Source organism: Erythranthe guttata, chromosome 10, assembly GCF_056151865.1.
Source record: "Erythranthe guttata isolate IM_541 chromosome 10, IM_541, whole genome shotgun sequence".
In the NCBI taxonomy this organism is placed as follows: domain Eukaryota; kingdom Viridiplantae; phylum Streptophyta; class Magnoliopsida; order Lamiales; family Phrymaceae; genus Erythranthe; species Erythranthe guttata.
Window position 1 is genome coordinate 15,974,754 of NC_142542.1, and position 14,453 is coordinate 15,989,206.

The 14,453-nt window shown below is 30.4% G+C and overlaps 2 protein-coding genes across 2 annotated transcripts; both read left to right on the top strand.

Annotated features, from left to right (window-relative positions):
- The first annotated feature begins 535 nt into the window (after positions 1 to 535).
- On the top strand, positions 536 to 1,722 carry LOC148767697 (NAC transcription factor 32-like). The gene is made up of 2 exons (XM_088824756.1): positions 536 to 710; positions 1,517 to 1,722. The coding sequence occupies exons 1-2, from the start codon at positions 536 to 538 to the stop codon at positions 1,720 to 1,722; spliced, it is 381 nt and encodes a 126-aa protein (XP_088680882.1).
- Positions 1,723 to 11,071: 9,349 nt separating this feature from the next.
- On the top strand, positions 11,072 to 12,258 carry LOC148767698 (NAC transcription factor 32-like). Its single transcript, XM_088824757.1, has 2 exons — positions 11,072 to 11,246; positions 12,053 to 12,258. The coding sequence occupies exons 1-2, from the start codon at positions 11,072 to 11,074 to the stop codon at positions 12,256 to 12,258; spliced, it is 381 nt and encodes a 126-aa protein (XP_088680883.1).
- The last annotated feature ends 2,195 nt before the right edge of the window (positions 12,259 to 14,453 follow it).

A 14,453-nucleotide genomic window follows, 5' to 3' on the forward strand; every position in this document is an offset into this window, starting at 1 on the left:
ACAAAAATAACCCTAAGGTTGCAAATATTTCACAAAAATAGGATTAGGGTTTCGGGGCAAAACCTTTCTTTTATATATAAAGAGATATTTAATTCTACACATTTTATTTAGTTTTTAAACTTTTCAAGTATTTATTTAATTATTTATTTATAAAAGTAAACGATATTTCAATTTAACCGTAGAAGTCTCATCCAAATAGAATTCCGAATCAGAACAAACTCTATTGTTTAGGAAACTGGAGAGAATAAGCTTGTTGTTAGGGTTTAGTTTGATTTTATTTTACAGTAATTTTCATGTTTGAAGTTTTCGGATTCGATTGTTGGTTTGGTTTCGTGGTTATGCTATCTTTTATCGTTCCTTTATTGTTTTGAATGTATGCATCAATGTTTACAGAGTTCACAAACATGGAATGAAGTTAATTGTGGTTTTTACAAACATTGTGGTTTTTAAGAGTACGTTTACAACAACAATTGAGAATATTCCGGCGGCGGAATTATCCCCAGCTAAAACTAACAGTACTCAAGTAGTGATTCCGATGCGGCCGCATGGTAACTACGCAACGAAACCCTACCCGCCTGGATACCGGTTCACGCCGAAAGACATAGAACTGATTGTCGATTATCTGAGGAAGCGGATTCGAGACGAGCATATACCCGTACCGGAAATCAGCGACGTCAATCTTTACCAGGCCAATCCTCAGACACTGGGAGGTTTGTTTCTCTATTTTTTAGTGTTTATTTTTTTTAGGATTTTTTTTTAAGGTTTTTCAACTGTTTTTTGTAGTATCCGTCTGTGTGACGAAACGCAAAAATCGATATACTCTTGATATATTTAACACGTGCAGAAATGTACTTACTTGTTTCCTTTTTTTCTTTTACTTTTTTAAAGTTGAAAATTTAGATGTGTTTTTTTTAGGGTTTTTCAACTGTTTTTCGTAGTATCCGTCAGTGTAACGAAACGCAAAATCGATATATTCTTGATATATTTAATACTTGCTAAAATGTTCTACTGTTTTCTTTTTTTTTCTTTTTTTTTTTAAATTAAAAATTTAGAGTCTTGTTTTTTTTTTCTTTACCAAGATTCTACATGATGAGTTACTATGGTTTCACACGTGTGTAAAAATAGAGTCGGATTTATCATTGAAGATGAAGATTTAACACGTGTTAAAATTCATATTTATTTTTTATTTTTTATTTTTTTGGTTGAGATTTTAGATTTTAGATTCAACAAATTTGAATTTTTTTTTTTAAATTGAGATTTGAAAATACAGTCTATCATTGAAGATTTAACATGTGTTGAGTTATTATTATTTTATTATTATTATTATTTGGTATTATTTGGTTGAGATTTTAGATTCTGTGGGCATTGAGTTCATTCATTCACATAATATCTTGTATAGATACTTTATATATGTGAAGAACACATCTGAAATATTCTTGAAGATTTAACTTAACACATGCAAATTTAATTATATCTATTTTTTTCCCTTCTTTTTATTTTTTTTATTTTTGGATAGCTATCTATCCTAAACTTGGAGAAAATGAGTGGTATTATTTTACACCGAGAGACCGAAAGTACAAAAACGGGTCCCGCCCTAGTCGATCTGCAGGCACCGGTTATTGGAAAGCAACCGGTTCCGATAAATCTATTTTTTATTCTGACGGAAAAATTGCTGGTTACAAGAAATCGCTAGTCTTCTACGAAGGAAAACCGCCAATATGAGTAACACAATTATCCCATAAAACTTCTTCATATTGATATATTGAAGCTAAAATTGGCACATTTTCTCAAATAATTGAAGCCAATATTTATAGTTAAGAATAGGGTTAAAGAATTGACCAAAGTATAAAGCCATGTTTAGAGTTGTGACAAATGGACTAAGTATATACATTGAATATAATATCAATTAGAGATTTAGAATGAATTAATTACATGAACAAGGAGATATGTAATATTATATTTTTATTTCAACTGTTTTTTTTTATCTGTAATTAATTTTGTCAATGTTGTATTTCTATTTTCCTTGCCTAAAAATCTCAATTTAATTATGTAGATTTATGGATAATTAATGTAAAACATATTAACACTATGGAAGAGTAAAACTACCGATCAAATTGAAATAAATTATGTTTTAACCATAAGTCAAATGTTTTTCTTTTCACAAAGCATGTTTGTTGAGTTTACTACACAAGAATAGAATTTCATAAATATAGATACATGATTAATTTATTGCATGTAAAGAAAAAAATGTCAGAGATAAAAATTGGTTGGGAGATTATTATCAGACTAAAAAAATAGAAGAAAAAAAAAAGAAAAAGTTGATTTGTATTTTCATCATCTTCCACCTATATGTTGTAAGAAGTAAATTCCGGTTTGTTTGATACTACATCAGGTTAAATATACCGGGTGATTATTAACCGTTGATCTGCACACAATCACACACACTCGTATGTAAGGTTAGTGGGAATTTATTTCACCATATCAATGATTAATAATTACCAGGTATATTTCAACAGGTGTAGCATCTCAAAGATCATAAATTTCCAATTTAGCAAGTGTTAATATTACGTTTACAACCGGAACACTAACTTAATTATAATCGGCCATCGCAATAAATTACAATCCTAATAAGCATAACTAGTGGCAGAGCCAGCATATGGACAGAAGGGGCCATGGCCTCCAACAATTCTCGAAATTCTATTTTTTATGTAGAGATTTAAAAAAAATGTGTATAATTAACATTTTATCATCGTTATAAAAAATTTAATGCATTAAACCCTCGAGAACTTAAAATTCTGGCACTGCTTGTGTGCATAACAAAGTTTTTACATCTATGAGAATTGATTATAAATAAAATATTAAGTACAAGCTCTGATAACGCATACATATGGTGTACATAGATTATATTTATATCTTATATTCATGCCAATAACATGTAATATGATGAAATTGATTATAATAATCTTTTATTTACCGCCCTAGTTATCAAAGCCATTTTTAAATTGAATTCAACAATAACATTTCATAACATAGGATGAACAAATCTATGTATTCAAACCAAGCAGAAGAAATAAAAATCAAATCAAACAACTCCTAAATATATATGTAAGGTTTCAATGAAATTTTAGCTCAAACGATTAACTACTCCTGTAAAACATAAGAAAAACAATAATATGATTAGACACTATAATTTGAGTAATAACAATTATTTTCTTATGGTTAAGAAAACGCAAGTACATGGGTGCTTTTTAAATTATAGTTTAAAGCAACTTATTTTAAGAGAAGCAAAAGCAAAAGCTTGTTTTGCAAACACCTAAAAACATAGTATATGCAGAAAAAAGTTCATAATCTATTTATAAAAGCATTTGCAAACACCACCGAACTCACTAACCTATTATCTTAGTGCTTGTTTATGCGCTTAACATATACATGCAGGTAGTTGATGTGTTCTGAAGTCTATAAATACATGCATGTCCACAAAGCAAGTTTTTTTCACGGATTTTAAAAGAGAAAATGAGAGCATGTTGAGAGAAAAGAAAGATATACTAGAGTTATTTCAATATCTCTTGTAGAGTCTATTGTATTAACTCATCTCGAGTACATAACTTTTAAAACCTGTAATTAGTTTGTGTTGAAGGCTAGACTTGATTGTACGAAGGATCTGTGTAAGATACAATCATAATAGGGAAGATCATTTACTTTTTTTTTTCTTTTTTTTCCTTATAATATTGTTTATATAAGTATATTTCACATTTATGAAGGGAGTTCACAAGTATTTGATTGTGGATATTAAATTCGATGTTTTTACGATTAATCCGTTGTATGTTATATTTAGTGGTATCATACTTCGCATAAATTCTCTATTTTAATTATTGGGTAAAATACAGTTTGCACCCCTGTACTATCAAAAAGGTCGCATTCACCCCCCTGTAGTATTAAAAACTACAAAAACCCCCCTATTTTTGACAGCCAGTCAACAAAAAATTGACGGTGTTCAATTTTGCAGTGAAATTACTCTTATACCCTCTCTTTTTGTCTTTTACTTTCTCCAAAATTTCTCCGTCACCCACCACCAAAATCAAGATGTACGGAGACTATGATTTCACCACCCCCATCACCATCGATCCCCTCATGTCGAAAGGATACGCCATCACTGCCGTCGGTACATCACCACCATCGATCCCCTCCCTTCAATACGCCGTCACCTCTGCCTCGTCCACCGCCGCTGCAGACTTCCGATACCGAGGCCCTTCCCCGTCACCACGACATCGCCGGCTAGCCAGGGTGGGTTCTTCCGCAGGGAATCACGACCCTCTCCACAAAATCCATTCATATAAGGCGATTACCTTCACATAGAATCCTCAAACACAAAAAAAAATAAGCACTATTTCACGAAATCCGGTGATGGGTTCTTGTACTACGAGCGGGGATTAGGTTGGAATGGGTGGATGTTGTTGATGGTGGTGTGATGAGATTTGGACAGTTGTTGGTGGTGGCATGGGATTTTGATGATTTTTAGAAGATGATGAAGATAAATGTTGCTTAATTTTTGTCCAGATTGAAGAACGGTGGGAAGAATTTTTTTTCTCTATATTCCGATGGTGGGGCTAGGAGGATTCTTGTACTTTTGTACATATATTTATATTATTTTATAATATTTATTGAATTTCTACAACAAAGAATTTTTTTATATTTTTTGTCATTTTATAAATTATTAGAGAATATTTCATTATTTAGTAATTCCTATTATTTTTTTTGTAATAAATTTATAATTTGCAATTTAAAATTTTCAAAATTATAATTATTTATAAATCAATAATTGAAACTTGAAGTTTTGTATTTTAATTGTTTCTATAATTGTATAAAACAGTAAATATATATATATATATATATATATATATATATATATATATATATATATATATATATATATATATTTATAGTGAAGGGGTAAAAATGTCCCGAATAGTGAAATATATGTGGTCAACGTGCCATATCAGACTTGACTGACAGAATCACTAACGGAGGGGGGTTTTTGTAGTTTTTAATACTACATGGGGTAAATGCGACCTTTTCGATAGTACAGGGGTGCAAACTGTATTTTACCCTTAATTATTTACTAAGAACTCGGGGCTATTGATTATTCCTCTTTTTATATATCATTTATTTATCTTCTATGGTCTTACAAAACGACAATTACTTAATACGTTCATATCGCCGTAGAAGCTAAGGGGTCAACAGGTCAAGTTTTACTACAATTACTTGAAATGCGTTTGGATAACAACCTTTTTCGGTTGGGTTTGGCTTCGACTATTCCCGCAACCCGTCAATTAATCAACCATAGACATATTTTAGTGAATGGGCGTACAGTAGATATACCAAGTTATCGCTACAAACCCCGAGATATTATCTCGGCGAAGGATGAACAAAAATCCATGTATTACTATGACTTTGTACGTTTTTATCAAAAAAAATTTCTAAATTGTGTAAGTTTAAAAAATTATTTCTTATAAGATGCCTACGTATTTTTTATTTTTATAAATTTTCTAAATTCTTTTAATTATTTTTTTCAATTTTGTTTTCTTACATTTCTTGCAATCAATATATTTTTGTTTGTATTTGACTTGTATGTTCTATTTCAACATTAACATTTTCTGTTAAATTTAATATGACCTTATTTTGAAATGAATTTGTTTAGTGGCAAACCGAAAACATCCAACTCAAAGAAAATTGTTATGAAATTTAAATACAGTAGAAGTTCGATATATTAATACTCGATAAATTAATAACCTTGTTAAAATAACAGTTTCTTCCAGTCTCGACTCGATATATTAATATTCGATAAATTAATAACCTCGTTAAAATAACAGTTTCTTCTAATACCGACTCCGTAAAAACCTACTAAATCATTAATTCGATAATAAAATATTTCACTAAATAAATAGAATTTTGTTAATCCCGACTGTATTAATTTGTAGAGATTTAATTGTAATCTCTCGTTTTTCCAATGTATATAAAGCATTCGCTTATTAACATATTATAAACAATCTCCGATTCTTGGTCTAGATACCGTGGAATCTAAGTTGTTACTAACCACTAGTATTTATCCTTGTGCGATGCACGGCGTGATATTGCAAAGAGTAAAAACAATAATAACTTCAACACGTGACATTAAACTGAGTATATTTGAAGAAAATATTAAGCGAAAAGTCATGTATGATTTGAAGAGGAAAACAAAGTTATAAAAATATCATCACCGATTTCGTAGAAACATAAAAAGTTTAATTTTTTTTTTTACAATGACGTCATTGACAAAAAAAGGGGAATAACAAATAGAGTTAAGAAAAATTAATAATTAAAAAAAAAAATAGTTACAAAGATGTAAGAGAAATAAAAATTACACAATTGAATAACAAAGAATGTTTAAAAAAAATTAAAAATAAAGAAATAGAGAAATTTGAAAATTCAAAAATAAAGAATGTGTAAACTGCGGTAATAAAGAAATTCGGAAATGAAAACATGAAAAAGTACTGAAAATCGAGTATTAGTGAAAACACGAAAACTTGAAAGGTGTAGAGACACCTGAGGAGAACGGCAAGATTCATAGACTAAGTGCTTGAAATGTTCTTTGTGGCAAAATTGTATGGGTCGTCTAACAAATCGTAAACACGTTTAAACTATTAGGAAAAAAAAAGGCAATAAGTTAGCAAATTAAACAATAAATTAGCAAAGTAAAGTGCTATTGCGTATTGTTTGGGCAAATCTTACTGTGTGCGAGATTTTTTAATACTTTTTTCACTGCCGAAATCTTTCATTTATTGTAGAAATAACAAACTGATTCAGTTGCATGTCTGACAATTAAAATCATAAAACAATTAAAATGTAAAACCTATAGAATTTGAGACCATTGTATGAGAGTAAGAAAAACACATCAAATCTTATATAAACAAATAGTTATTCGGACATCGATCATAACGTAATCCTGGTTTCTATCGAGCACAGTCTAAAATTCTACACAATCTTTCATAGTAACAAAACGTAGTGTATGAATCATATGCACTTAACACAAAATAAAACTGCGTAAGATAAATAACACAAATAATAAATGACTGTATGAGACCATATTGAGGAAACTTTTGTTAGAAAATAAATATTATAAAGAATATTCATTACTCAATAATAAAATAATCATGGAAAATAAAACCACCCCAGCGATAAGTGATGTAGATATGTTATACAGAACATAAAACTCATTGGTTGTGTTTGGCAAGCCTTTGGGCTTCCATTTCCATTTTATTCTGGAGAAAGATGTTTTGGGAGAAGAATTTGAAAATAAAATAAAGTTTGTTTGTGTTTTGAGAGGAGACAATTTATACTGTAGCAAGTAAAATCATGTCTAAAAGGTGTTGGAAAAGGGTATTTTGAAAGAAAAATTTGTTTAGTTTGTAATTTAGTGAATACAATTTTCACTGTAGCAGTCAAATCATGTATGTTAGAGAGAGAAAATTTTAAATTCTTTTTGGGGAAAGTTTTTGAAAATATTTAGAAAGGTAATTTTATTTTGGGGAAAGAATGAAAACACAGCTGCTTAAGAATATTCCTGTCAAATAACTAGCAATTCCAAATAACTTTGATGCACCCACTCTATGCATAGTATCTATCTGCAGATATAATTAATTTATCAAGGAATACAAATCTATAAAAAAAAGTGACATTAAATTGAAGAACTTTCACCTCCCAAGACAATTCCTGATTAATATATGGATGTAGTAAAGAACTACTCACTGCGGTTCTACGTACTCTCTTCATCATATATGTCGTATGTCTTCTTCATCGCAATTATTTACTGCACCCAAAAGAAACAGATTAATTACTCCACAATTAAATGCTTATATATCTTAAAGAATAAATAAAGATACTCCAAATTTCTTTTCACATAAAAACGAATGAATTATAATCATTTAGTTAAGTACTGAAGCATAACACATAAAAAGGAAAATATAATTACTTGACAACTACTTACATATATCATTATATGTAAGTAGTATATATGTGTATATATATATATATATATATATATATATATATATATATATATATATATATATATATATATATATATATATATATATATATATATATATATATATATATGTTAGAATAGGTGACCAACAAGCCAACATGTGGCTGTGGCTTTTCGTATTTATTATTGTAATAAACGAACCTTTATTCGTATTAATGATAAAACACCTTGGCATTCTATATCTTTGTCCCTTTGTCACAAGCATAGATATAGTCCTTACAGTTATTACAAGTACTAGTAATTGATCGTTAGGATCGTGAGATATTTACTTAAGTATTATAACTGTTAAACGTGTTCCTAGTCGAAGGGTTACGCCACTAATGAGGATATCGGCCTTTCCCATTAAGACTAGCACTTAGTGTATGTGTACTGCATCTCATCAGTAAACGGTATTGTGATATCGGCATGCATAAGTGGGTGCTCGTAAGTTGACGAGTTCACTGAACTCCCTCACCCTAGAAATCTCTAAGTGGTTCCCAATAATCGAGTAGAGATATCTATGGTATAGTTGTACACCATTAGTCCTTATGACCTAGACATCACCGTGACATCACTAGAGGACCAGCTGTATCGTGACCTGTCCCTGAGTTCCACCGAGGACCATCCCAAGGGCCAGTGTTCGTGCAGTCCGAAATCTAGTGGGAGGTCTGTGCATTGTAGTCGGGGATTCGATCGCTAGAATAGTCTTGGATGTCCTGTGTGTTCTGAAAGTTTGTAATGATTCTAAGTCTCTGGCCAGAGCTGACTAAGTGATGATTAGAGAATTCGATTCTCTAAGTCATGCACGTGACGATTACAACACTTGGAACGATCGCACCGTCATCGAACATATAAAGAGGTCTCGATGAACCAATGCCTCTAGTTCGATCGGGACATATGTATCGAAGGGACCGTACTGTACGTTAACTATATCTGAAGGTTCTTGCAGGCACATCATTTGTATCTAGGGAATCATGACGCGTAGTTGCTAGACGCCAATCTTGATTCGTTGGGTGATTAAGGTGAAACGAGTTTCATCTTAATCGTAACTCTAAGGGGACGAGTTTTGACCACAAAGGGTTGTGGGCCCACGGCTAGCTTACACCTGAACCATCGAGGGTCACACTGCTCGTGCACATGAGATCTTTGAATAAACGGTCAAAGGTAAAATATGTTTATCTTTGCATGATTGGAAGTCAATATGATTGGGTCCAACATTCGTAATTTAGAATTATGAATGAGAATAAGAAAAGGAAAAGAATAGGCGAACATCTTAGTGGACTTTCTAAATCGGGAAGTTTCCAAATTTAGAAAGTGCCCTGAATTAGGGTTTCCACTTTTGGAAAGTTGGAAATCGAGAGTTGGCACTCGTAATGACGAGGACATTATAATGATTCCGAAAAGGGTGTTGGAAAAGGGTATTTTGAAAGAAAAATTTGAAGGATGAAGTGATTTTAGTTTGTAATTTAGTGAAAACAGTTTTCACTATAGCAGTCAACTCATGTCTGTTAGAGGGAGAAAATTTTGAATTCTTTTTGGGGAAAGTTTTTGAAAATATTTCAAAAAGGTAATTTTATTTTGGGGAAAGAATGAAAACACAGCTGCTTAAGAATATTCATGTCAAATACCTAGCAATTCCAAATAACTTTGATTAACCCACTCTATGCATAGTATCTATCTGCAGATATAATTAATTTATCAAGGAATACAAATCTATAAAAAAAAAGTGACATAAAATTGGAGAACTTTCACCTCCCAGGACAATTCCTGATTAATATATGGATGTAGTAAAGAACTACTCACTGCGGTTCTACGTACTCTCTTCATAATATATGTCGTATGTCTTCTTCATCGCAATTATTTACTGCACCCAAAAGAAACAGATTAATTTTTCCACAATTAAATGCTTATACATCTTAAAGAATAAATAAAGATACTCCAAATTTCTTTTCACATAAAAACGAATGAATTATAATCATTTGGTTAAGTACTGAAGCATAACACATGAAAAGGCAAATATAATTACTTGACAACCACTTACATATATCATTATATGTAAGTAGTATATATATATATATATATATATATATATATATATATATATATATATATATAGAGAGAGAGAGAGAGAGAGAGAGAGAGAGAGAGAGACCTGGTAGCTGAACAAAGTCATCGTGCTTAAGGCTGGATAAGATCAAAATCTGCAAAACCATATGAAACAATAGTGCTTATGGAAAAACCAATCAAATAACACGATTTCCACATATGGGGTGGGTTATTATGCAAAAAAAAAAATTATCAACAAATGGAAGGGAAATCTCTATGGCCATTATATTAGAGCAGAGACAGATGATCGATGAAGCACGGAGTTGTGGGAAGAATTTCACAAATATTTATGGAAGAATCAACTGGGAATATATAGAAAACTGACGGGAGAAAAACAAAACAAAATATATTGACTTGCAAGTAAACGGACAAAAATAACCCTAAGGTTGCAAATATTTCACAAAAATAGGATTAGGGTTTCGGGGCAAAACCTTTCTTTTATATATAAAGAGATATTTAATTCTACACATTTTATTTAGTTTTTAAACTTTTCAAGTATTTATTTAATTATTTATTTATAAAAGTAAACGATATTTCAATTTAACCGTAGAAGTCTCATCCAAATAGAATTCCGAATCAGAACAAACTCTATTGTTTAGGAAACTGGAGAGAATAAGCTTGTTGTTAGGGTTTAGTTTGATTTTATTTTACAGTAATTTTCATGTTTGAAGTTTTCGGATTCGATTGTTGGTTTGGTTTCGTGGTTATGCTATCTTTTATCGTTCCTTTATTGTTTTGAATGTATGCATCAATGTTTACAGAGTTCACAAACATGGAATGAAGTTAATTGTGGTTTTTACAAACATTGTGGTTTTTAAGAGTACGTTTACAACAACAATTGAGAATATTCCGGCGGCGGAATTATCCCCAGCTAAAACTAACAGTACTCAAGTAGTGATTCCGATGCGGCCGCATGGTAACTACGCAACGAAACCCTACCCGCCTGGATACCGGTTCGCGCCGAAAGACATAGAACTGATTGTCGATTATCTGAGGAAGCGGATTCGAGACGAGCATATACCCGTACCGGAAATCAGCGACGTCAATCTTTACCAGGCCAATCCTCAGACACTGGGAGGTTTGTTTCTCTATTTTTTAGTGTTTTTTTTTTTAGGATTTTTTTTTAAGGTTTTTCAACTGTTTTTTGTAGTATCCGTCTGTGTGACGAAACGCAAAAATCGATATACTCTTGATATATTTAACACGTGCAGAAATGTACTTACTTGTTTCCTTTTTTTCTTTTACTTTTTTAAAGTTGAAAATTTAGATGTGTTTTTTTTAGGGTTTTTCAACTGTTTTTCGTAGTATCCGTCAGTGTAACGAAACGCAAAATCGATATATTCTTGATATATTTAATACTTGCTAAAATGTTCTACTGTTTTCTTTTTTTTTCTTTTTTTTTTTTAAATTAAAAATTTAGAGTCTTGTTTTTTTTTTCTTTACCTGGATTCTACATGATGAGTTACTATGGTTTCACACGTGTGTAAAAATAGAGTCGGATTTATCATTGAAGATGAAGATTTAACACGTGTTAAAATTCATATTTATTTTTTATTTTTTATTTTTTTGGTTGAGATTTTAGATTTTAGATTCAACAAATTTGAATTTTTTTTTTTAAATTGAGATTTGAAAATACAGTCTATCATTGAAGATTTAACATGTGTTGAGTTATTATTATTTTATTATTATTATTATTTGGTATTATTTGGTTGAGATTTTAGATTCTGTGGGCATTGAGTTCATTCATTCACATAATATCTTGTATAGATACTTTATATATGTGAAGAACACATCTGAAATATTCTTGAAGATTTAACTTAACACATGCAAATTTAATTATATCTATTTTTTTCCCTTCTTTTTATTTTTTTTATTTTTGGATAGCTATCTATCCTAAACTTGGAGAAAATGAGTGGTATTATTTTACACCGAGAGACCGAAAGTACAAAAACGGGTCCCGCCCTAGTCGATCTGCAGGCACCGGTTATTGGAAAGCAACCGGTTCCGATAAATCTATTTTTTATTCTGACGGAAAAATTGCTGGTTACAAGAAATCGCTAGTCTTCTACGAAGGAAAACCGCCAATATGAGTAACACAATTATCCCATAAAACTTCTTCATATTGATATATTGAAGCTAAAATTGGCACATTTTCTCAAATAATTGAAGCCAATATTTATAGTTAAGAATAGGGTTAAAGAATTGACCAAAGTATAAAGCCATGTTTAGAGTTGTGACAAATGGACTAAGTATATACATTGAATATAATATCAATTAGAGATTTAGAATGAATTAATTACATGAACAAGGAGATATGTAATATTATATTTTTATTTCAACTGTTTTTTTTTATCTGTAATTAATTTTGTCAATGTTGTATTTCTATTTTCCTTGCCTAAAAATCTCAATTTAATTATGTAGATTTATGGATAATTAATGTAAAACATATTAACACTATGGAAGAGTAAAACTACCGATCAAATTGAAATAAATTATGTTTTAACCATAAGTCAAATGTTTTTCTTTTCACAAAGCATGTTTGTTGAGTTTACTACACAAGAATAGAATTTCATAAATATAGATACATGATTAATTTATTGCATGTAAAGAAAAAAATGTCAGAGATAAAAATTGGTTGGGAGATTATTATCAGACTAAAAAAATAGAAGAAAAAAAAAAGAAAAAGTTGATTTGTATTTTCATCATCTTCCACCTATATGTTGTAAGAAGTAAATTCCGGTTTGTTTGATACTACATCAGGTTAAATATACCGGGTGATTATTAACCGTTGATCTGCACACAATCACACACACTCGTATGTAAGGTTAGTGGGAATTTATTTCACCATATCAATGATTAATAATTACCAGGTATATTTCAACAGGTGTAGCATCTCAAAGATCATAAATTTCCAATTTAGCAAGTGTTAATATTACGTTTACAACCGGAACACTAACTTAATTATAATCGGCCATCGCAATAAATTACAATCCTAATAAGCATAACTAGTGGCAGAGCCAGCATATGGACAGAAGGGGCCATGGCCTCCAACAATTCTCGAAATTCTATTTTTTATGTAGAGATTTAAAAAAAATGTGTATAATTAACATTTTATCATCGTTATAAAAAATTTAATGCATTAAACCCTCGAGAACTTAAAATTCTAGCACTGCTTGTGTGCATAACAAAGTTTTTACATCTATGAGAATTGATTATAAATAAAATATTAAGTACAAGCTCTGATAACGCATACATATGGTGTACATAGATTATATTTATATCTTATATTCATGCCAATAACATGTAATATGATGAAATTGATTATAATAATCTTTTATTTACCGCCCTAGTTATCAAAGCCATTTTTAAATTGAATTCAACAATAACATTTCATAACATAGGATGAACAAATCTATGTATTCAAACCAAGCAGAAGAAATAAAAATCAAATCAAACAACTCCTAAATATATATGTAAGGTTTCAATGAAATTTTAGCTCAAACGATTAACTACTCCTGTAAAACATAAGAAAAACAATAATATGATTAGACACTATAATTTGAGTAATAACAATTATTTTCTTATGGTTAAGAAAACGCAAGTACATGGGTGCTTTTTAAATTATAGTTTAAAGCAACTTATTTTAAGAGAAGCAAAAGCAAAAGCTTGTTTTGCAAACACCTAAAAACATATTATATGCAGAAAAAAGTTCATAATCTATTTATAAAAGCATTTGCAAACACCACCGAACTCACTAACCTATTATCTTAGTGCTTGTTTATGCGCTTAACATATACATGCAGGTAGTTGATGTGTTCTGAAGTCTATAAATACATGCATGTCCACAAAGCAAGTTTTTTTCACGGATTTTAAAAGAGAAAATGAGAGCATGTTGAGAGAAAAGAAAGATATACTAGAGTTATTTCAATATCTCTTGTAGAGTCTATTGTATTAACTCATCTCGAGTACATAACTTTTAAAACCTGTAATTAGTTTGTGTTGAAGGCTAGACTTGATTGTACGAAGGATCTGTGTAAGATACAATCATAATAGGGAAGATCATTTACTTTTTTTTTTCTTTTTTATCCTTATAATATTGTTTATATAAGTATATTTCACATTTATGAAGGGAGTTCACAAGTATTTGATTGTGGATATTAAATTCGATGTTTTTACGATTAATCCGTTGTATGTTATATTTAGTGGTATCATACTTCGCATAAATTCTCTATTTTAATTATTGGGTAAAATACAGTTTGCACCCCTGTACTATCAAAAAGGTCGC